Below are 24,282 nucleotides of genomic sequence, written 5' to 3' on the forward strand. Positions count from 1 at the left end.
AAGTTAACCAATCAGATGAGAGACAAGTTAACCAATCAGATGAGAGACAAGTTAACCAATCAGATGAGAGACAAGTTAACCAATCAGATGAGAGAGAATGCCTCTCCTAGGCCTATATAAGCAGCACCAGTTCTGAGCTTGGGGTCTCTCTCTTCGCCTCTATAATCAAGCTCTCCCAATAAACGTGTACAGAAGGATCCTGTTGCAGCGTCGTTCTTCCTGGCCAGTTGGGCGCACGCAAGAGTAAATCACCCCACCACGGTGGTAACGCCCACCTTTGATCCCGAAGCAGAAGCAGGCCGATCTCCGGTCAACAAAGTAAGTTGCAGTCTGGCCAGAGTTATGTGGCAAGAACCTGTCTCTGAAAAACAAAGACAGAATTGGGGTGCATCACCCCAAACTTCTTGCTTCTTTTGAGAGTGGAATGAGACCAGGTTGGTGTACAGCGAAACGCAGTGAAGATGCCGGGAACAGAGTCGCTATTTTTATGCTGGCCTAAAAAGTTAGTTTACAGTATTTTTTAAACATTTAATACAATTTATATTTATTCATTTAGTGAGTGTGTGTGTGTGTGCGTGTGCTCATGTGTTCACACACCTGTGTCCCTGTGGCGCAGGGAATGTTCGGTGATCAAAAAACAACTTTTGGTAACTGGTTTTCTCCTTCCACCATGTGGTGAATTTTGAGGGTTGAACTCAGGTCATTAGGCTTGACAGGAAGTGTCTCTACCCACCAAACAACCCAGCCCTCCCCACGCCGCCCCCCTCCCCACTTCACCATTTAAAGAAGAAAACACAGAGACTTGAATTTAAAGGAAGTTTCTAGCTGCAATCAAGCCAGTGCCCTCATTCCATAAGGTCGCACCCTCCAACTCCTCCCCCACAAGCATTGGATTGAAGACCCCTCATCCGGCCATGATATCAAGTTGGGCACCAATCTCGAAGGCTCTCCCTCAAAGCCCTGGACAGAGCATCCTTCCATGTCCCTCCATGTCGAGCAACCAAGACTTCCAACAGACAGGGGCAGCGTTGGGGCTAGAATGAGACCCACGGATTTGTGAATGTAAATACTTGGTGGTGCTATCTCGGGAGGTGAGAGGTGCTGCTGGGCTGTTGAAGGAAGAAGTGTGTTACTGTGAGCGGGCTTTAAGAGATTCTAACTGCACCCCACTTCTTGTTAGCTCTTTCAGCTTCCTGGTCTGCCACTGTGCCTTCCCTGCGTGATGGGTTCTTATCCCTCTGAAACTCCATGTTAAAATCAACTCTTCCATAAGTCGCTTTTGGTCATGCTTTATCATAGCAACAAGGAAATATAACTAGTGAATTGTGTTTATGTACTTCCTCAAAAATTTAAACACAAAATTAACCCATAACCTAACAAACTACCCTCAGGTCCACAGCGTCAAACCAGCCTCTCTTCGAAGCCTAACTGTCCATCAAATGAGAGAGGAAAAACAAAACACAATATATACATTTAACTTAATATTACCCAGTCAAGAAACAGGAAGTTTTGATACATGTATCTTTTAACATAAGACTTTTGATACTTCAGTGGATCTTGAAGATACTTTGCTAAATAAAAAAGGCCAGACACAAAAGGTGTTCATACACAATTCCGATGCTGAGCAAGATCTAGAACAGGCAAACTTGTCAAAACAGGAAGTTGGACAGAGGTCGGCAGGAAGCAGAAGAGGAGGAAGAGGTCCCAAGAGTTTCTGCTTGGGTTGATTTTTTAAAAAGAAATGTTTTAGAGGGCTGGTGAGGCTCAGCAGTTAAGAGCACTGGCTGCTCTTCTAGAGGTCCTGAGTTCAATTCCCAGCAACCACATGGTGGCTCTCAACCATCTATGGGGGGGATCTGATGCCCTCTTCTGGCAGGAGGATGTATATGCAGCAGAGCACTCAGACATTAAAGAAATAAATTTTTTTAAAAATGTTTTAGAAATAGACAATAGAGATGGCTGAGAAACACCGTGGTGTCATTTATGCTGCAGAACTGTTAACCCAAGGATGGTTAAGACATCAGATTTAATTTACACGTATGCACGGGCGCGCGCGCGCGCACACACACACACACACACACAGGGACCATAAAGAGGAGCTGGCAGCCGGGTGTGGTGGCGAATGCCTTTAATCCCAGCACTTGGGAGGCAGGGGCAGGCGGATTTCTGAGTTCGAGGCCAGCCTGGTCTACAAAGTGAGCTCCAGGACAGCCAGGACTACACAGAAAAACCCTGTGGGCTGGTGAGATGGCTCAGTGGGGGCTGGTGAGATGGCTCAGTGGGGGCCAGTGGGTAAGAGCACCCGACTGCTCTTCCAAAGGTCCAGAGTTCAAATCCCAGCAACCACATGGTGGCTCACAACCATCAGTAACGAGATCTGGCGCCCTCTTCTGGAGTGTCTGAGGACAGCTACAGTGTACTTACATATAATAAATAAATAAATCTTTAAAAAAAAAAAAAAAAAGAGGAGCTGGCAAATGGCTCAGCGAGTGAAGGTGCTTGTCACCAAGACTGGTGGCCTGAGTTGTGGCCCCAGAACCCACATCCTGGAAAGAGTAAACTGATTCCCACAAGTTATCCTCTGATCTCCACATCTCCCATACAAATAAACACGCATAATTCAACATTTCAGAGGTCAGATGTCTATTCCGCTACTTCCAAGAAGCTCCCCACCAACTCGCACTGAGCCCCCCACAGCCTCCCAGGAGGATGTGCAGGATCCCAAGAGTCTTACTACATTCCCCCCACCCCCACACAGTATGGCCCCAAAGGAGGAGAAGCCACAGAAAGGACCTCTCTGCACAGGTCTCTCAAAATGACTTTAAAGCGATGCCGGAGATGTTAGCGGCAATTTCCTCTGCTAACCGATTTTAAATACCATGTCACCACACAAGCACCTACAACAGTGCAAAAGCCTCTGATGGTTTCAGTGAGATGTCCCCCATGAAAGCTTGGTGTCCCCACCACCATCACCACCACTGCCACCACCCACATTGGTGGCTCAGGAGGTGTGGACCTGCTGGAGGAAGTAGGTCACTGGGAGCTCTGGGTCTTTCTCAGCACTTCCCCTTGCCGTTCAGGCACGTGTGCTCTCGGTCTCCTGCTCCAGCTGCCTCGCCAGCCTGCTGGACAAACTATGCACGAATACCCCTCCCCGAGTAATAGTGATGGACTCTTACCCCTGGAACATAAGCCAAAATAAACTTTTCCTTCTGTAAGTTGCCTTGGTCGTGGTGTCTTATCACAGCGACAGAAAAGTAACTCAAACTGCCACCATCTCCAATGCACCTGCTCCCTCCCAAGCACTGCTCTAAGTAATTCAAACCAGAGGACGTCTCTGTGTGCCTCGGACCTCCCACTGGACAGGAAAGATGGCCTAAGAAAGCCAAGGTGGTCGTCCTGTGCCACCACTGAAAGCAGCCAGAGGAGTCTTTAAAAGAGCTCCACTCAGCAGGGTGTGCTGGTGCCATGAGAGAGGCAGAGACACGTGGGTTTCTGTGAGTTTGAAGCCAGCCTGCTCTACAGAGTGAGTTCCAGGACAGGGAGGGTTATATAAAGACTCTGGAAGGCAGGGGTGCAGGGAGAAGAAGAGAGGGAGAGGGAGAGAGGGAGTGGGGGAGACTGAGAACAAACTCCAGGTAACCAGGTAAAACCAGATTCTTGGCTTTGCCACTGAAAATTCAGGACAAGTCAGTAGTGAGCAGAGTTGAAGTTTATTAAAATCAATAGTTTGTGCCTGTTTGCACATAATATGCATGTACATTATAAAATGTGTGTGTTTGTGTGTGTGACTGTGACACACGTTTGCCACAGCAGACGCTTGAAGACAGCCCCTTGTCCTTCTACTCCATTTGGGACAGGATCTCTTGTTTGACACATACCAGGCTGGCTGGCCCTGCAAACTCCCGGCATCCTCTGGTGTCTGTCTCTCACCTCACTACAGGAAGACCAAACTAGATTACATGGACTCTGGGATTTGAGCCCAGGCCCTCAATTTGCACAGCAGGAATTTTATGCACGGAGCCATCTCCCCACCTCTGAGAGACCGGTTTACATATAAGAAAAGGAGTTATTAGAAAGATGTTCTGAGAGAAAGCGAGGCATGTCCAAGAATAGTCACAGTGTGCACCTGGCAGGACTCCAGTTCACAAAGCAAAGCTAGAAGACCTGGGATGTAAGAAGTCAGAAACTCTAACTCCACCTTAAGCAAAGTCTGTTCGTGAGACGCCTATAAAACATCCGAGGAAGGAGTGAGCCTTTGCTAGGGGCCATGTACAGTGGGGCCTGAAACCTCTTTCCAATTAACACTCTTGCGCATGCCTTTGAAGGTGATGGGGGAAGGGGAGGGGACCTCCTGTATCCTCCAGAGCCTTTTGCCTTATGCCCTCAAGGCAGGGTCTCACTGACCCCAGACCTCACTGTGTCTGACTGGGGGTGGCCCCAGGATCTCCTTATTTCTGCTATAGAGTGCTGGGGTTACAGGCCAGTGAAGCCACACACGGAAGTTTTGTCTGTGTGTTTGTTTTAAGATTTTATTATTTTCGTGTGTTTGAGTGTTTCAACAGTTGTGAGCCACTGTGTAGATGCTGGGAACCAAACTCAGGTCCTCTGTAAAAGTAGTAAGCGCACTTAGTCACAGAGCTACCCACAGCCCCTGCACCCAGGCCTTGCTAGTACTTGGGTCCCAAACCACCAGGTCCCCACGCTTCCAAAGCAAACGCTCTTGCTCACTGAGTCACCACCTGACCTCCCTTTTAACATTTTATTCATTTTCTTGGGGGTGGGGGGGCAGAGATGCCATACTCATGTGTGTGTGTGTGTGTGTGTGTGTGTGTGTGTGTGTGTGTGTGTGTGTGTGTGCATGTGTGTAGGTCAGAGAAAAGCTTACAGGAGTGAGTCCATTCTCTCTTTCAGCTAGGTGGGTCTTTGGGATCACAGTTGGTCAGGCTTGGCAGCAAGTCAGCCTCCCAGCTATGTTGGTGCTCTTCACAGCAAATGTTGGCTCTCAGCTCACCAGGGGCTTTAGACTCGGGGGGGGGGGGTCCCTCTCCCTCCCCACGCCGCCATAACATCCCGCCTGTCCAACCTGCCTCACAATCACACAGGCAACAAGTGGCAGAGCTGGAACTTGATGCCATGAAACCAAATCCACCTGCCCGGGAATTCTTGCTCTTATTCCTCCCCACGGTCTCCAGCAATGGCCCCCGCCTTACTCAGGTCCAAGCAACACAGACTATTATGGCCTGCTAACAGTGCCCCACAGACTGATGCAAACTTTGGCAAGTGCTAGTTGGGGGTAGTGATAATACAGTGCAGCTTGGAGCTGGGAAGGCCTGTGGCTCAGTACGAGGAACTTCAATCTGAAGCTTGGATTCGTCATCTCCCTGCTGCTTCTATTCTGACAGATGACATCTCTCACTCAGAACAAAGTTTATCGCGTAGCAGTTACTCCTGGCCTCACGGCGATCCTGTTTGGGCAGGATATATTGCGTTCAGAAGGTCCAATAAAGATCTCTTCACAGAAGTGTGGGCAGAGTTGAAAGAATCAGAGTGAGGGGCGATGAGGCACCCGGGGCCCACAGGACAGGAGGAGCAAACGGGAAGAGCCTCTCATTGGGAACACAGAACAACCTCACGATGGAACCCACCAGAGGTGGGCGCGGGAGGACCACGACCCTCGGACAGTGCTGAGGGTGAGGGAGGACTGTGAGCTGCCTGGGGAGGGTACTCACAGGCCAGGCCTGGCTTCTGTCCCTGCTGCCATCTGCCTTTCTGCACACTCTGATCCTCTCTGCCAGAACCTAGGCCAAACTGGAACAGGAGCTCTGCGACTCTTAGCTACCTATCCGTTGTGTCCAAACACAATGAGATAAAACCCGACGGGCTTATGGAAGGAATGGTGGATTTGAGCGGTGGTGGGATTTGAGCAGGTGGTTCCTCCTGGCTGGGAGGCACAACAGTAGGAGCGGTGGCCAGAACAGGAAGCTGAGAGCTCACGCCCTCAACTGTGGGCTCTGAGACAGAGGGAACTGAGAGTGAGGTTAGGCAGCGACCTCTCCACCCCCTGGTGACTACACCCCTGCAGTAAAGCCACACCCCTGAAGAAACACACCGTGTCCCCAAGTGTGAGACCAGGGGACACACCTCATTTAAACCACCACAGTCTACTATACACGCCACCTGTGAGATGAATCTGAGGGGCGTGCTCCTCCCCATCTCTATCCACACCAGTGCCTCAGCGAAGTAGGCACTCAGTATGTGTCCAGTAAATCGTCTTCCTTTTAGTATGTAAAGCGATAGCCTCGCTCAGTTGTAGTAAAAGGCCCTAGATTTACTACTTTCTACCCCCCCACCCCCAACACTCCCCCCACCGCCCCCCACTACCCCGCCAACTAGTGAAGACCACAAAGGGCTTGAGGGGGAACAGTAACAGGAGAAATGAATAAGTCATTTCTAACAAGGCTGGTTTTATGGGCCTCACACCTCCTCCGGGCCAACCAGGCTCGTTCTAGGAGCACAGGGACGGACGGGGAGGGCTCCTAGACAAAGGGAGGCTTTAGGCAGGAATCAGGCTCTGCCCTTACAACAAGAGGGGTGGACTTCCACTCACAGGACTCCTGGGTTTGGGTCGGCATCCGCAGGAGTCTCCAAGGCCTTCATTAGCCGTGCCTTATGCGAAACGCCCGCCATTTGTCAGAGTCCAACACAAACCAACTTCTGACAGTTTGGGGGACGTGAAGGGGGCAAAGCCAAGGAAACCATGCCTGGGGTGCCAGTTGGAAAAGCCTGCTCAGCTCTCCTGGAAGTGGACTCACCTGGCCTCTTCGTACTTCCTGCTATGGTCTGGGTGTAACCCACAAGTTCCTAGTCATGGCCCAAATTCCATAATGCAGCAGTGTTGCGGGGTGGGGACTTGTGAACAGTGCTTGGGTCACAGGGACTCGAGGAGCCCCCCACCTTCTTCAGAGGCTGGATGGGTCGCCTGACAGCCCACTCTCACAGAGCAGTTCATCCCGTATGTTTCACTTCCTCCACAGAGATCTGCTGCATGGCATGGTCTGCTGGTGGCATGTACCCCAGAAGCTCACATTTGGACATTTAGTCCCCTGGTGGAAGCGCTACAGGAGCTGGGAGCCTTCGACCAGGGGCCGGTCTTCCAGGTCCAGCCAGGCCAGGCAGGGGCTCAAGCATGCAAACACCGCCCTCCGCCACTGAGCTGCTCTGACATGCGGAGCTACAGTCCTCTGAATCCACAATCCAAAGCAGAACCCCTTTGCTTACATCCCCTCTGTTGGGTGCTCTGTCCCATGATGGCTTCTGCTGGCCACCACGAGCTGAGACACTGCCTCTGCATCTAGGATATACTCAGTCCCACCATTTTCCACATGCCTGTCTTCTGTCTGCCTGGCCTGGCATTCTCTGGAGCTTTGCCCATGGTGCAATTGTCACTGGACATGGTGGGGTCAGATGAACTGACCTGTCACCAACCAACTATAAAGTCAAGTGAACACGGCTTATGCTAGACCTCCGGGTCTCCATTTTCATTAGGCTGTTGTTGTTGTTGTTGTTGTTGTTGTTGTTGTTGTTGTCTGTGGTTTTTGTTTGCTTGTCTGGATTTGGTTTGATTTTGGGGACAGGGTTTCTCTATGTAGCCCTGATTGTCCTGAAATAGCCAGGGCCACTTGGGAGCTAATGTCACTCTCTGACAACCCTAGAAGTAAGTCATAAAAGATGCTGCCTGCCCTGGAAGGAAATGAAGAGGGCTCAGAACCATTTTCCTTATTAGTAATAACACAAGCATCTTTTAAAAAACAAAAGGTCCAGCTCGGGAGATGGCTCTGTCAGTAAAATGCTTACCATGAAGGGATGGGGACCTGAGTTTAATATCCAAGGACCTGAAAAAGTTGATATGTCAGTCCAGACTATAATATCAGCAACGTAGTAGGGAGGGAGAGCCAATGCATCCTTGAGCTCACAGGCCAACCTGTGCGCTGAATCAATACGCTCCCAAGTCAGTGAGATCCTGTCTCAGAAACCAAGATGGGAAGACCTACGCAAGCCCTCCATGTTGACCCTTGGTGTACAGCCTCATGCCCGTATGCATGAACCGATCCATGCACGCACATAGCATGCTCACACATGCATGCATATACATGCACGCACACACATACACACATACAGACAGACATGCAAGCACTCTTGCAGCCCTTTTTATCAGCAAACTGTCAACACTAGTGACCTTGTCTGAAGGTTTAAGTGTGGCCTAAAAAGTTCTCCTCGTCCTTTTACCTTTCCAGAACAAAAAATGTGGATTGAACATTCTTCTAGAAGAATCTCTAAGGCCACTTCTGTCACTAGCCAAAGATGTGGCCCTCTTAAAAAAAAAAAAAAAAAATCAAAACAGCTGAATGTAGTGGTTCCCATGAAAGGCTGAGGCAGGAGAGTGTGGCTGTTAAAGCCAGCCAATGGACAAAATGAGACCATAGTTGGAAAAACAAAACAAAACAAAACAAAACACCAAAACCTTTTCCACCCCCCCCCCAAATCAAAACACAAGCTAGAACACATTCGGGCATTTTGCATTTAGCTGGATCTGAGGGTGCCCCTCACCTCACTCCCTTGCTGTCTGCATCAATGCAGGGCTGCTGAGGCCATGCCAGAGTGAGAAGCATTTGAGAGGCTTCTCGACTGCAGAATTCCACCGTCATGGAGCAGTCCAAAGACAGGCAGGCAGGCCACGCAAGCCCCGGTGCGTTTGTGAAGCTCCTCGTGTGAGGGATCGGTGTGAGGGAGCGGGGTATTCGGAAGAGCTCACTGGCAGGGAATGCAAAGCACACACGTCTTAGTCTTGGGACTTGAACCCTGTCCAGATGCTACGTAATCGCTGGCTGACAGGGCTGCAGCCTGAGTGTGCGTGGCGACTGCAGGCTGCCTGGTGAGACCTGAGTTTTGAAACCAGGAATGGTAGCTTAACAAAATTTACGGGTTGCAGAAAAAGGCACCAGCCTCTGAGGAGGTGAGCTCAGCCTCACCCTTCTGACAGCTGCCCCGGGTGGCCGGTTTTGGTGAGAAGTGTTGGCTCTCATGCCGAAAGCTTCAACCTCCCCTTCTTAAAGAAGGTCGCTACAGGCAGACAGGCCATTCCAGGGAAAAACTGGGGGTGACCAGGGAAGCAGGAAAAACCCAAACGAAGGTGTGGCTTTGAGCCACGTAAGTGACCACCCCGTGTTTAAAAAATAAAAACAGTAAAAGTCCTATCTTTCAAAAGTAGAAGGTCTCCACCGCAGCACTACATGTGCTCATGCGCAAGCGTGCACACATGTACAAAGAGTAAATGGAATTGAGTTGTGCGTGTTCGAGGTATATGCATCTGTGCGCGGGTGCATGCACACATCTGTGTGGGTGCACACTGCCTAAGCCTGGGCCTGTGGAGGCCAGAGCTCAGTTTCTGGTGTCTTCTATCATTCTTTACCTTGGTGTTGGAGACAGGGTCTCCTCAATGAACCTGGAGTTAAGTCAGTGGTTCTCAGCCTTCCTAAGGAATGTGACCCTTTAATACGGTTCCTCATGTTGTCGTGAACGAGAATTACTTTCATTGCTACCTCATAACTGTGATCTTGCTACTGTTATGAATCATAATGTAAAACGCTGTGTTTTCCAATGGTCTTTGAAAGGGGTGGCGACCCACGGGTTGAGAACCACTGAGAAAGTTATTAGATTGGCAGAGCCCTCCAGGTCTCTGCACCCCAGTACTATCTGGCTTTTTATACGGGTTCAGGGTCTCCAGACTTCCAATTACAAAGCAAGCACTTTACCACTGAGACATCTTCCAACCCTGAGGGTCTATAGCTGAGGGGCTAAAGTCAGACCCGCACAAAGGATTTTACTTTTCCGCCTCTCTACATAGGACTACAGTCTACCAACCTCTGCATTCTAAACTTAGGTAGTCTTTCCTACAACATAAAGACTGCTTCTCAGGGCAGAAACTTGTAGAAGGCACTGCTAGCACAGAGCAAACAAGCAAGCACTCAGCACCGTGAGGTCTTCAGAGTCACATTTTGAGATATAAACAGAAGAATCGGAGGCCAACGGAATGCAAGGCAGGGAGTCTAAGGAGCAGAAGCGGTCTCTCCTCTTCTTCCAACAGTGTGGCTCAGCAGAGAACAATCTGGAAACAATCGGCTGGCCAGCAGCTGCTCTCATCAACAAACTGTTTATTGTAACAAAGTGGCTGGGTCAAAGGCTGAACATCAACCTGAAACTGAAAGCAGAGTACAACCCAACACTTGCTAAGGAAACGGGGACTCCACACAGGGAAAACAGAGGCGAGAAGCTCACACTCGAGTTCTTTCTGAAAGGGCCAGAGTGGGGATAAACCTATGCAGGTCAGCTCAGCTCGCCTGTTGTTCTGTGTGGCCACAGCTATTTACTGCTGCCTCCAGAAGGGCCTTGGAAGAGACAGCACATCTCCCTGTCTCCACCAACCCGGGTTACAATGGCTTCCCAGCTGCTCCCTCTCTCGTCTGTCTCTCAGCCGCCTCAGCAGCTTATGCACGGTGCCTAAGCAACCAAGACAGCCTGCTCTTCAGTGTGTCTAAACAGGAGCTAGAGGGGAGAGAACTGGAAAACAGCCCTCAGTCAGGGATGCCAGAGTGACCTCGTAGCAACATTTTCCAACAGGGCTGTTATCTCTTTAGAAGCGTATACTGAAATACTCACAAGGAGAGCCAAAACAATAGCTGGGATTTGGTTTGGAATCACTGCACGGAAGGCGTGGGTGTGGACAGATGGACTCTGACTGGCTGTAGGTGGACAGCCGCGGAGAAGCGTGCCGAGTAGAGGGGCGCACTGTGTCCATTCACAGCTGCGCATGCGGCGGTTTCTGTAAGGTGTCTACTTTTGCTCGAGTGCACAGTTCAGCAGTGGCTCAGAGAAAAGAATGTTTTCTCTGAGAATGTTTTTGACTATAGGAAAGTTTTGAGTTATCAAAACAAATACATGAGTCCCGTCAAGTATGGATAGACATGTTCCCGGTGCCCGCTCGACACTCTCTGAGAGATGTCTGAGCAGAGCCGTGACTCTCTACCCAGTGCTGGAAAAGCGGAAGGGATACGCCACATCTTCTCGGCGTGTCCACAGCCCAGTCGTCAGAACCGGATGCAGAATGAGAACCAGCAGATGGTATTGAAAAAGGCCTGGAAACATTACTCAGAGGTAGAGCGGGTGCCCGGCGTGGGTGAGACTCTGGGGTCAATTGCTAGATAGACACAGAGACAGATGGACAGAAAGACAGACAGACAAGTGTGCATGCACATGCACACACACACACATACAATTATTTTATGGCAAACATGAATTTGCATCAGAAATCACCTCCCTCAGACTAAAATCACTGCACCGTGGAACAGGCGAACAGGCAGTAAGAAAACCTAATATCAAGTAACAGGGACCACGGTCTTACCACAGAAAGCACAGTCTTTGAAAATGTAATTTTGTTTGAAAATCTGGGACTAGTTTAGACCGTAATGATAATTCTTACAGTAAAGATAAATTAATTTGAGACAATGCTTGACATTTAAAAAAAAATAAAAAGTAAAATATTCTTTAATTGTGTTTAAATTAAGCGCTGATCGGTCTCCAGTCGGGATCTGTTCCGGTATAAAGCTGAAAGTGACAATAATTAGGGTTTTAGGACAGGATGCATCCCAGGGAATTACCTCAGAGGGTTGGTTTGGCTTTTGTTGTTGTTTTGTTTTGGGGCAGAAGGGGGGGTGAGGGGTGTTTTTAAGCCTGAGAGTTTTCCTCTGCAGACATACATAAAGCTGAGTTGGAGCCCCAGCAACACAGACGCACATGTAAATTCATTCACACACGTGTGCACACTTGGGACTTTTAGTCTAACTGCTTTGCCAATTGCATCATAAACACCTCAAGGCACGGGGAAAGGATGTGGAGGGCATCTCGTCTCTTCGTCTCCTGACAGAGAGGGACGACTCTGGGGTTTGGTGACCGTCTTTTACGAAGGCATCTCCTATGAAAGACTCAGAGTGAAGAATCCGCAGCGCTAGGCCTATGCCCGACACCATGGAAAGAAAATGATCCAGAGGAGAATCTTCAAAGTTAGAGACTTTGGACTTTTAAATATTGTAGACTCAGCGGCTGCAGGAGAACAGACAAGCACCAGGCATGCATCAAGGTTGCCGACAGAATACTCTCGTTAACCCCACTTGACACTTTCAAGCAAAGGAGATTAAATATGCCCTATGTGCCCTCCAAAAGTTAACCACCATTTTAGAATATGAAACCACTGTTTGGTACATCTTTTAAAAGTAGAAATTACAAATGGGAAGGGGAAGCTGATCAAACATCACACGATATACACATCCACAGGGAATCCTGTAAATATGTACAACTTCCACGTTTTTATTAATTAGTTAATTTTCTTTTATTTGTAAGAAACTGAGAGGGGAATGGGCGAGGCCATCCTCTCAGCTTTCTCTGAGAATTTTACTCTTTTATTATTATAGCTTCTAGTTTTAATTTTCTAAACTTTCACTTGCGTGTAGGGGGTAAGCTTATTTCATATTTGTTAAAGTTCGGGCTGAAATAAGCCTTAGCCTTAGTTTGCGATGCTGACACACAGAGTGGCCCTCCTCCTGTCCTTACCGACAGGTGATAACTTGCACCTTCACAAACATTTAGAATTTAAATGCCCTGCGCTAAAGCACACCTTCACCGTTCCCTCTCTCAGGCAAATGCACACAACAGACACACACACAGCACCCCTTACACTGTGACCCTTCGTGAGTCACAGGGAGAGGTGTGACCTCCCTTGGTGTCAGAGGTCTCCAGATATCCCAGCAGCATCTCCTTATCCTGGGGGTCAAAGAAGGAAACACTGCTTCACAGAGACAGGCTGTCCCTCGGGAATCTTATTTTCAGTACAGTTTTAGCTACAGGAGACACACGTTTAAATGGATACACACACATGCGCGTGGCTAACATGAGAAAGTGAAACGCTACCAACAGCAATTAAAGCAAATCTTCTAACGGCTGTGCCGTTTTCACCTATAGAAGCCATGTTCCTCAGGAGATAAAATGAGGCGCAAACTCTAAAATTGTGTTATGCGGGATACTCTCCCTCATGACCAGTCGGAGCCGGCGCTGTAGTCTTTAACTCCAGTACACCCTCTTCTTCATTGACACATTAAATCTGTATACATTTTATAGTGAACAACATGATGCCTGACCTGTGTCAGCTATAGATGGGAGCTCCGACCCGCCTTCCTCTGATTACATTACTGAACCAAAACCCCTTAAGGAAGGGAACTTCGCGTACTCCCAGCAGGAGCCTAGAAACACAGCCCCCAAACCCTCAATGCACACAATCTTACGCCCGCCCACCCACCCAGGGGTGGACTGAGCAATGGAAGGTCTGCCCAGAATGTATGCTCTGTCTGTAGTAAGTGCCTGGTGGACATACAGGCAGGCAGACTAACCTTGGTGGAGTTCCCTGATTTCCTAAGGAAGCCAGAGAAAGGTGCCAGAAGGACCCAGACCAACTGCAGCACCCTGACCCTCTCTGCTGAGGCTCGGCCCCCACCCGGGTGCAGCGTCAAGGCTGGCCTGACTGTTTTGAATTTTCATGTTTGTCCAAGATGCCAGCTCTGCCATCAGAGCAACGTCCAGATTTCTAGCATGGACAGAAAGAGCACGTGATACTTGCTCTAATGCATACATTTTCCAAGTGGCCATCAGGTCCCAGACACTCACATTCCTGCACTGACAGGAATTCCTGGCCACAGGGCCAGGCCTTGCCAGTTACCATGGGTGCCTACCACCGGCCACCTTGAATCCAGGTCTCACCTCTGCACCTGATCACAGGGCCTTTTGATGGTGCCCCCTAACCCAGTACCAGTGTGGGCTATCTCCTAGGGATGTGTCTGTCGGACCTGAGAGACAAAATTCTGCTGGTAAGAACGTTCCGAGATTTAGTAGAGACGGCTTCAGTCGGCTTCCCGGGAGGTAACGAACGGCACAATGCAAACCCGCTCACACATGGCAGCTATTAGGGAGCTAGTGTAGGAGACAGAAAGCATTTGCTCTTGGAGGATTTTTTTATTCCAAATGAGCCTGCTTCCCATCCACAAATCTGTGACTGCATAAACGCTGGATATAAATAGTCTATGGAAACAGAGCCGCCCTTCCTAGCCACGGCGTAACCATGAGCAAGCGGCTGCAGAGCTGCGTGGACCTCCACCAACCCCTCCAGATCCCACGGCAACAAAAAAAAAAAAAAAAAAAAGAAAAGAAAAAGTTAGGCTCAGAGAAAACCAAAATCTCGCGCCGAAACTCAGCAAGGCCAGGCCGGGAAGCAACGGGAGCCGGGAGCCATGTGTGTTTTGTGGGCATCTCCTTCTCCTGTGAGCAGTTCTCTCCTGCCTGATGTTTGCCCTCCAGTGTGGACCACGAAGGCAGCTTTGGAACATGCTTGTGAGAACAAGATCCACACACAAAGGCAGGTCACCCAGTAGCTCAAAGCCTCCTCGCAAAAACAGCCTGTAAAAAGGAGGCTGAGGACAACACCCCGTGAATTACGCTTTTTGCATTTCGGAGTCAAAAGGGATTGTGTCGCCTTTACACGGGCATTGTACTTGATAACAGGAAGTCAGTCGAAATGAACAAAAAAAAAAAAAAAAATTCCAGTATTGGTGGGGAGAGAAAGAAGAAAAGAGAGAAAGGTATATGAAAGACCCTTGAAAACATTCGCAGCTATAAAAGCTTTTAAATGTTGGCTTTAATCTGCCAGCTGCTCTGAGTTGTTCTGTAAAGTAGCCGCCACAAGACCTCAGCAGACGCACGCACGCCAGGAGCCACCCAGTGCACCTGGGACCCCGACTTTCTCTCCGATTTGGATCTCCAAAGAAATATTTCTTTAACTGTATTTTAAAGTATTGCTAGAAGTTTGTCGCTTATTTAAGATTCAGGAGGGAGGGGAGGGCTCCATGTCAAAACTATGTTTAAAAAAAAAAAATCTGTCAGGTAGAGATTTTTTTTAAATGGAGTATTGAAATTTAAAAAGCAACAACACTAGGCACTTTAGGCTCCAAACGGCTAGTTCACAACCTGGGAAGACAGCTCGGCATGCACAACACTGGCAGGGTGCAATGGTAAGACAGTAGTTCTAATGCAGGGGATGCAGACAGGGGTCCCTGGAGCTATTAGGCAGCTAGGCTAGCTGAAACATGGGGAGAGCCATGTTCAGGGAGAGACCCTGTCTCCCAACAACAACATTACCATTGCGTAGAGAAGTGATTGCAGACAGACAGATCTCGGTCAGTCCCTGGCCGCCCCACACACTCGCCAGGTTAAAGCCATACTGCATATATCACCCCGCAACACAGTTTTGTTTTTAAATATTAAGAAGAAAGAACCCGACTTTCAGGCTGAGGACACGGCTCGGTAATGCAATAGTGAGGCCCTGGGTTTGAGTCCCACCTAAGTAAATAAGTAAATGAAAGCTCGGGGTCCCCATCCCAGGGGATGGACGGACAGACAGACAGGCAGGCAGGCAGGCAAGGCACGCACCTCATCCTGCCTATTGGGGAGTCCAGATGAGACCATGAAGCACATTAAGAAGACACGGTTAACCAAAAAGCATGTCATCAAGATAAGAAATGACTGTGTCTCCCAAACTGCCCCAGCACCTGTCCCACCCTCATTAGCTCCCAAATATTTGCTGAATGAAGTGGCCAGTGCGGACAGAAGGGAGGTCCCGCGTGGAATGACTTGTCTACATTCCATCACAAAGCAACAAGGCCAGAAGAGAAACTTGCACTTCGTGACAGCTATGTGTTAAAACACCACACTAAACACCTTCAATGTGAGCAACTGAAAATGAATTTTCAGGAAGGGATTCCCTGGGCAGAAAGGCCACACTAAGGGCTTTCTGATACATCTACAAATATAAAAACGATTCTCACCAACAACAGCCATTCACCAACAGGAGCTGGAGTCTGAGGAAGGAAATAGTTTCTTTGTTTATGATTTGGGGTTGAATCAAAACGGAATATTGTAACCCTTTTCTGTCTTTAAGCATGTACTGATTCATGCCACGACTCCCACAGCACCGACATCACACACACCACACCACCACCATGAGTCTGCCCAGCTGCTTTATCAACAAACTCAGTTGTCGCTTCTTGTTATGGTTACATCTTGATCCCAAGGGCAAGTAACTGGATGCCCTCAAAGAGCTCCTGCCAAGCAGGAGTCCAGCGGGAGTCTCCCAGGTCACCTACACATCACTGCGCCCAGCCTCGTGCACACCTAAGAAAGCAAAACAAAAACAAAAACAAAACAAACTAACAAAAAAAAATGTGTGTGTGCTCCCTAACTGAGTGGAAAGCCAGGCCGGAGGAAATCTGCAAACAGCCTGGGTTCCTCACAGCAATGGCAGCTCCCCTGGTTAGAGGTGGGGATTCTCAGAACAATGGCAGCTTCTCTTGCTAGAGGTGGGGGTTCCTCAGAGCAATGGCAGCCGCCCTGGCTAGAGATGGGGCATCCCTGCTCTTCTGCATCCTCTGACCACCCAGGAAACATCAACATGTCACTCGGACAGGGGTGGTATGAGATGGAAGGTGGGGGGTGGCTCTAAATCCCAGCTGGCCTAGTCGTTCCACAGGAGCCGCCAGAGACTCCAGTGTGCCCTCCTCCTTGTTGCCCTCCCTCGGACAGAGATTAGAAGGCATGGGAACAAGACAGTTTTCACTGAAAAAAAGAAGTCTGCTTTTATTTACAAAATTATTATATTTTTACATAAAATAAATGTTTAAGTTTTCCTACACAACATCACAGAAATGGGTTCCTTCTCTGTTTTTTCCTTACAAAATGTGTGTCTCCTACGGCATACCCCACAGTGATGCTGCATTCCTGCCAACGCCCTGCCTTCTACTGGATGGAGGGCTGACAGAAGGCCACCATGTAATGCTAGCCTATAATGTATCTTACATCAAGCGTTCGGGCCGTCAGCCTGACCTTCGCCGGCCCCTGTATGAGTTTATTCATGGAGAAGTAGTGCGGAGGGCTCTGGGCCACCCCAGCAGGAACAGGACTCCAGTCGTGACTAGTCCAGCAATGCCTTGTGCTCACACGGGTGAACACCAGGGAGGCACCCACACTCCAACCCTGGAGCTCACTATTAAGCCAGGCAGCCATGACTGTGACATGCCACTCACAGGAGTCAAACAGCCCACCGGCAACGCTACACCCCCTAAACCAGCGGTTCCCAGCCCTCCCAATGCTGCGACCCTTTAGTATAGTTTCTCATGGTCTGGTGACCCCCAACCATAAAATTATCTCAATGCTACTTTATAACTGAAGTTTTGCTACTGTCATGAATGAAAATATAAATATCTGATATGGAGGATATTTGCTACCCAGATTGAGGATAGCTGCTCCCAATAATTAAGTCAGATGTCGAATTTCAACCAAGTGTCAGAGTCCAAACAATCAGGTTTTAAGTACATGTGAGAGGCTTCCAAAGTTAATGACACACTAGCTTGTTTTTTTTACTTATTAATAACTAGCTTGGCTCAATATGAAAGTAACATACATCTATCATAGACAATTTTGAAAAATATAAAGAAACTTTAAAGTGTTATTAAAATTACATTAAGCTTACCACCAGAATGTGTATGTATGTGTATATATACATATATATATACACACATATATATGCATTTGTACACGTGTGTATGTGTATGTTTGTATATATAAGTGTGTTTGTGTGTGCATGTGTATATGTGTTTGTCTGTGTATGTATATGTTTGTATGTGCATGTGTGTATATGCATGTGTATGTGTATACATGTACACGTGCATATGTGTATGTGTTTGTGTATACATGTGTATATGTTTTTGTGTGTACATGTGTGCATGTGTGTGCATGTGTTTGTGTGTGCATGTGTGTATACGTATGTGTATTGTGTGTGCGTATACATGTGCATATGTCTACACACCGTGGCTCTTCCAGTCTTCTTTTAGTGGACCGAGGTACACAGCATGCGGTGTTGGTGGTTTTCAATATACTGGCCTCAGCTGCGGCCTGACCTTCCACCTGTCCCTGGGAGGATGGATCAGATGTAAAGACCCATGTCGGAAAGGAGGGCAGCATGGCAAGGGAGCTGCCCCTCAGCAGAGCCCTGCTTTGCCCTGCCTTCCCAGTAGTCTCACCGGTCACCATGGTGGGGCTTTACTAAGGGGGTCCCATGCAGGTCTTGGTGTTCAGGTAGGAAGGGAATTCTCAGCGAATAGCCCTCACGGACACCAAGGGTCCCCAGTTTCTCTTTCTATCACGGTGGGTGACACAGAAACATGGGGTGGAGGGATGTCATAAATCTTGCGAGCTTCTTGCCGTCAAGAGCAGCGTCAGGGCTCCACGCTGAGTAAACACAGCTGCGCCTCAGTGGAGGTATTTAGATAATTTCTCTATTTATTTTGTTCTTTCACATCTTGTACTAGGACGGGACTTAATATTGAATAAATGTTGAATGAATGGATGGATTTTATGAGCTGTGGCATTGAAATGACTTCTACAGACCCAAAAGAAAGTGCCACCAATATAGTAGAAAATGTCCAAATTACACTCTGTGACACTGATATACGGAGAATAAATTAAATTTCTGAACAGTTACAGTTAGAGGGGTCTGTAACGCAGGTAGCCTAGCTCAGCAGCGACATCATGTGGTGAGAGCGTGGATTTCCATGAGCAGAGAGCTTTACAGGAAGCAGGAAGTCTGCACAAGCTCCTAAGGCATGCGGCGGGTCCAGTGCATGGGAAAGGCCAAGATCCTCCTCCTGTACCTTTCATCCCAGAGAGGTCAGTGAGACCTNCTGTGCACAGATGCAGGAAGAGAGGTCAGTGAGACCNNCTGTGCACAGATGCAGGAAGANAGGTCAGTGAGACCNNCTGTGCACAGATGCAGGAAGAGAGGTCAGTGAGACCCTCTGTGCACAGATGCAGGAAGGAAAATCAAATTGCCTCTTGGGTTTATAAACTGAGCTGCACAGGAACTTGAAGTGGCAGCCTCAGCATCGGGACAAGGGCAGGGAGAATCTTCTGTCTGCCCCCCCCCCGGCCCCCCGCCCAAAAAAAACAAAACAAAACAAAACACCTCTTACTGTTTCTATTTTCAAATAGTTTGGAGAACTTTTGCTCCAAGAAAACACAACACTTGATCAGTACTAGGAAAGGAAAAAACCCTGACCTCTGACCAGAGCGTTGAGAAATAACATCAACAAAGACACACCACGGTCACACGTGTGCTCAGTGCCCTGAATTCTCAACGTGAAACAGAAGTCAGTAAGAATGAAGCAGCCAGGAGGAATGACCATCCTCAGAGCTGACCTCAAGTCCATGAGGGAGACCGGGACCCAGAAAGAATCTCAAAACTATTCTTGCCAAGACTACATGTGTATGCTAGACAGACGACTACATGTGTATGCTAGACAGACGACTACATGTGTATGCTAGACAGACGGCTACATGTGTATGCTAGACAGAGCAAACATGGGCTTTCCCCTTTGACAAGAACTTCACCCCGTGGATTGTGAGTGGGGAAGCTCACGTTCCTCCAGCCAGCAAATGCCACCCCCACCGCCACTGGCTGCCACTGGGCATTTTAAAGAGTCGAATTCACTCTATCTGCGTGTCTGCACACACATGTGTGCAAGTGAGTGTACATGTGTGTGGACACGTGTAGAACATGTGTGTGGTCACATGTAGAAGCCACAAGTCCTCTCATTTGTTCACCGCTGTATGTACCGAGGCGCGGTCTCTTGCTGAGCCCAGAGCTAGACAATCTGGCTCGTCAGCTTGCAGAGAGGTCCACCTCCACTCCCCACAGGCTGCAACTGCAGGCAGGCTGCTGTATCTATCCAGCTTTTTATGCAGATGTTGAGGGCACCAAGTAAGGCCCCATTGCGAAGACATCCAGAGCTTGTCCACAGTGTGTCCTCCTCAGTCCAAGAGCTGAGAGACTAAATACCAATTGCTCTTCAGACAAAAAAAAACGCAGCTTAGGTATTTCAGCTGTACATGTTCTACCTAAAGAGTAGAACCTTCCCAGGAAAAAAACCCAAGGCTATCTTTCCTCTTCATTTCTCTGCTGTGGTCAAAAGGCCTACAGTCAGGCCTGGGAAAAGGGTAAGCAGACCAGGGGCCAGCGTTACCCTCTGACCACCCAGGCTGCAAGCTTGCAGGGATCACACACTTAACCTCATCTCCAGTTCAATCCTCAGTGTTCAGGAGAGGGAGTAAGGAGAGGGCCTAGGAGGCTGACGGTCATATTCCACTGAAGACAGCTGGCCTTGGCCCACACGGGCAAGAACCTAAAGCTCTGAGGACTGGCTCTACTTGGCATTTTTATGTCATAAATCACAGTCGTAAGTTTTGCCAAATGAACTGAACATGAAACAGCAATGAGTAACTTGGAGTTGAAATTCCTATGATGAAGACACAAACAAAAGCCATATGATTAATGCATAGAAACGGTGCGAACTGCGGAGCCGGGCTTGGTGGCTCACATGTGCTGAGGCAGGGAGATCCCTGCAGGCTTAAAGGTGGCCCCTGCTACAGAGTGTGTTCCAGGCCGGCATGGACCAGTGAAAACTTGCCTCGAAAAAAATGTTTAGAAATTAGATAATGAAATGTAATAAAAGAATGGTTTTTAAAGGACAAAAGAGCATCCTGTGTTGATATTAATTTTTCAATTGGAAGCATTTCCTTCCATTTCTTAGCCTAGATACCGGGAACTTATTAAGCACATCATGTTTTCTTAACCCAATACACCTCTTAACAATCCAACCATCGCTGCATTAACTCGCTGCATTATCGTTTAAACTGCAGTGCTTACACAAGTCTCCCATGCTGCCTCCTCTGGCCCTCACACAATCCTCTCGGATCGTCGTCGGTCTCTCTCTGTCAGTACGGTGCACCCACACAATGCCAAGCTCTGATCCACACAAACCAAGCTCGCCCAGGGGCAGCAGCCAACCTGGAAGGCAGCGCCTCCCCTTTCCCCAGTGCAGGCATGAAGGGTGGATTTTGCTCTTTTCAAGCAAAGCAGGTGGGTTTGGTGTGTGGCATCCCCTGGCCACCGAGCTTTTGCTGTGTTAACATCACTAACCCCACAGACTGGCCTGCTGCTGGCTGAGAACAGAAAGAGCTCTGCAAAATCATTTGTCACTATGAATAAGAAATTGACAGCACGTTACCACGACGGGATTAGTAGGAACACACACCTGGAGAATCTGGCAGGCTGCCCAAAACCAGGTATCCCACACAGACCAGCGATGAATACAGGTGGGAGGTGGATACCGGAAACACTGCCAACACTTCCGTTTTCGTTTTAGACACGAGTGGCAAACATAACTCCTAAAGCCTTCTGGACATCAGCACACAGAAGTAGTGATTTCCCGCCTACTGAGGAAAACCCAGATCAAAACAACTGGCTTCGGTCCCAACTGATGGCAGAATCCACCACATCAGTCATGCTCAGGGAACTGGTTCCTGCACCCCTTCCCACCGACGCCAAAAGCCAGACTCTCAAGTCTTATACAGAACAGCGCAGCATTGGCATATGGTCTATGCATGTCCTCCTATAGACTTTAAGCAATCTCTAGGAGGCTAGAAACACGTCCTACGTTGCAAACGCTATGTAAATACTTGCTACGCTGTTCTGTGTATTGCTCGGGTAACGACAAGAAAAATAGTCCGTGCATGTTCAAGAGAGGCAGGATTTTTTTTTTTAGCATGTGTGTGATGTGTGTGATTCTTGTGTGTGTGTGTGTGTGTGTGTGTGTGTGTGTGTGTGTGTGTATATGCTGTGTTGTGTGTGTGTGTGATATGTTATGTATATATACACGTCTGTGTGTGTTCATAAAAGTAAGGGCAAGCATGCGCCAGGGCACACACGTGTCAGAGGACAAGCTTGGATGTCCCTCTTCTCCCCTGCTGGAGACAGGGTCCCTTGCCATGCAGGGTGACTGCTGGCCAGGAGCCCTGGGGACTCTCCACCTCCGCCTCACAGAAGGAGCATACACAAGTTCCTAGGACCGAAATGTCAACACCCTACACTTGGTCTCTACCCCCTGAGCTGTCTCTCTGGCCTAACATAGGCTCCTTCCTTATGTTTTTTTTTCAAATATCTCATCTACAGTGGTTGCAGTCACACAGATACAGAACCGCACGTGTGGAGCTGCGGCCATACACTCTGAGCTCATAGGACCCAGCTCCATTTCTCCACAAAAGGACCACAAACCTCAGGCTCCACGCCCCCAACTCCACAGTCACCTCTACTTTCCTTACACGCACACACACACACACACACACACACACAAAATACTAAAGATGCATTAATAGTTTCCAAACCCAAACCCAAAATCAAAATAGAAATCAAGGCTGAACATGGTCGTGACAGACAAGTTGAGGAGCCGTGGTTTTGAGGCGCCCACGGCTGAGCCCGCTCACCTCAGTAGCCAGCAGTAAGTACAGAGGCATTAAGGCAGGAACCTGTGGTGCGTCACAGCTCAGACCGAGGGCGGTCAGGATCTCCTTAAGGACCTCGTGTCTTCTCACGTTGCTGGATTTGAGCACATTAAAGTCGTCTTCGGTCTGCACCAGGGAGGCGCCTGGTGGGAGCTCCAGGTGCACCTGAGGGGAAGAGAGCAGCAGGTGAGTGGTGGGCGCCCACTTCGGGGAGACAGAGCAGCAGAGGAGTGGTGGGCGCCCACTTCGGGGAGAGAGAGCAGTGGGTGAGCGGTAGGCGCCCGCTTCGGAGAAGCAGCTTCCACGCTAGGTTTGATGGAGATCTGAACGTGACTTTTCTTCTTATGCCATCAGCCCGGAGCCTGACCATCCACAAAGTGATGTGGAGAAACATCAGAATGGGGACTGGAACGGGCCACTTCAAACAATGTCCCCCCAGCTCAAAGATCATGGTGGAGCCCAACCCTGGATGGCCACCAGCCTCTTTTCAGGTCATGGCTCTTGCCATCAACAGTCCTGCTACAGGTTCTTGGGGAAGTCACCAAAGCTGGACTAAAGTATTTGGGAACAAGATTCTGCTGGGGATCCAGCAGAACACACTACAGAACCTAGGGAGGAATGATGGGTCAGGCTAGGGACTTCCATTCTGCCTCACAATCAGAATAACAGAGTAGTGTAGTCATCATTTGGAGACTGTCTGCGGGATGGGAGGCGGTTAGAGTGGACTTCCTGGACAACAGAAGGGCTTTCCTTGACACCCCCCCGCCCCCCCCCGGACCTGTCTGGATTCTAAAATTTGGGGCTTCCTAGATGAAGTCAGGTGTTAAATCGATATTTAGGATGCATAGTAGAGACCACACACGAAGGTTATAAACACACAAGTATCTCCCTCAGCATCCCTGTCGGGAAGAAGCAGCTCCCAGCTCCCACGGGAGCAGATTTTTACATGCAGTGACAGCAAAGCACCCACGCTTCCTTTGACTTTGGTTTTGTGTACTGATTTCCCAAGTGGAAGGAACCTCGGGAGGCTAAGGAAGCACAGTGCCAACCTCGGGTTCATTCAGCCACTCACTTCTCACCTAAGCTGTAACCAAGGTGAGTGTAACCTCCAAGCATTGTCCATAATGGGGCCAATGTTGAACTTGGGGGCCAATCTGAAGAAGGTGGCAAACAGTGGTCAGATTATCAGTGGACAGCAGGTGGACCTGTTCCCCAGACAGCCCTCGAGGGGTTAGAAAAGAAAGGGATGCCTGCAAGGGCATCACCCATCTAAGCACATGCTTGCCCTGGAGGATAACCTATGCGGGTGGCATGAATAAAATGAGCAAAACTTTGGGGGAGGGGAGGCATGGCACACACCTTTAATCCCAGCACTCGGGAGGCAGAGGCAGGCAGATTTCTGAGTTTGAGACCAGCCTGGTCTACAGAGTGAGTTCCAGGGCAGCCACTTGGAGAAACCCTGTCCAAAAAAAAAAAAAAAAAAAAAAATCCAACAAAGAAAAAGAGTGAAAGTTGTGCTCCTGCAGGCGTTCAGAGAGACAGGGAGGCTCACTGCTGAATGCATGTGGCCGTCCTGGATGGCATACACACAAGTGCATGCCCAGTGAGGTGTGCTGAAGTGATCTACACATGAGAAAGATGCACAGGGGAAAGGCTTTCATCAGCAGGCCTCCCGGCCCACGGACACCGCCGGGAAAGCTGGAGAGATGCTGTAGCTGGTGGGCTGTGGAGGGG

At 49.0% G+C, this 24,282-nt stretch overlaps 1 protein-coding gene across 3 annotated transcripts in view; it reads right to left on the minus strand.

Moving 5' to 3' along the window:
• Nucleotides 1-24,282, minus strand: part of Hlcs (holocarboxylase synthetase) — a 182,425-nt gene that overhangs the window by 117,092 nt on the left and 41,051 nt on the right. For all 3 annotated transcript variants that reach the window (XM_029470266.1, XM_029470265.1, XM_021185502.2), the window contains exon 5: nucleotides 22,531-22,713. In XM_029470266.1, coding sequence (XP_029326126.1) covers nucleotides 22,531-22,713 — 183 coding nt within the window. The remainder of the gene's footprint in view (nucleotides 1-22,530; nucleotides 22,714-24,282) is intronic.

Source organism: Mus caroli, chromosome 16 (assembly GCF_900094665.2).
Source record: "Mus caroli chromosome 16, CAROLI_EIJ_v1.1, whole genome shotgun sequence".
Taxonomy (NCBI): Eukaryota; Metazoa; Chordata; class Mammalia; order Rodentia; family Muridae; genus Mus; species Mus caroli.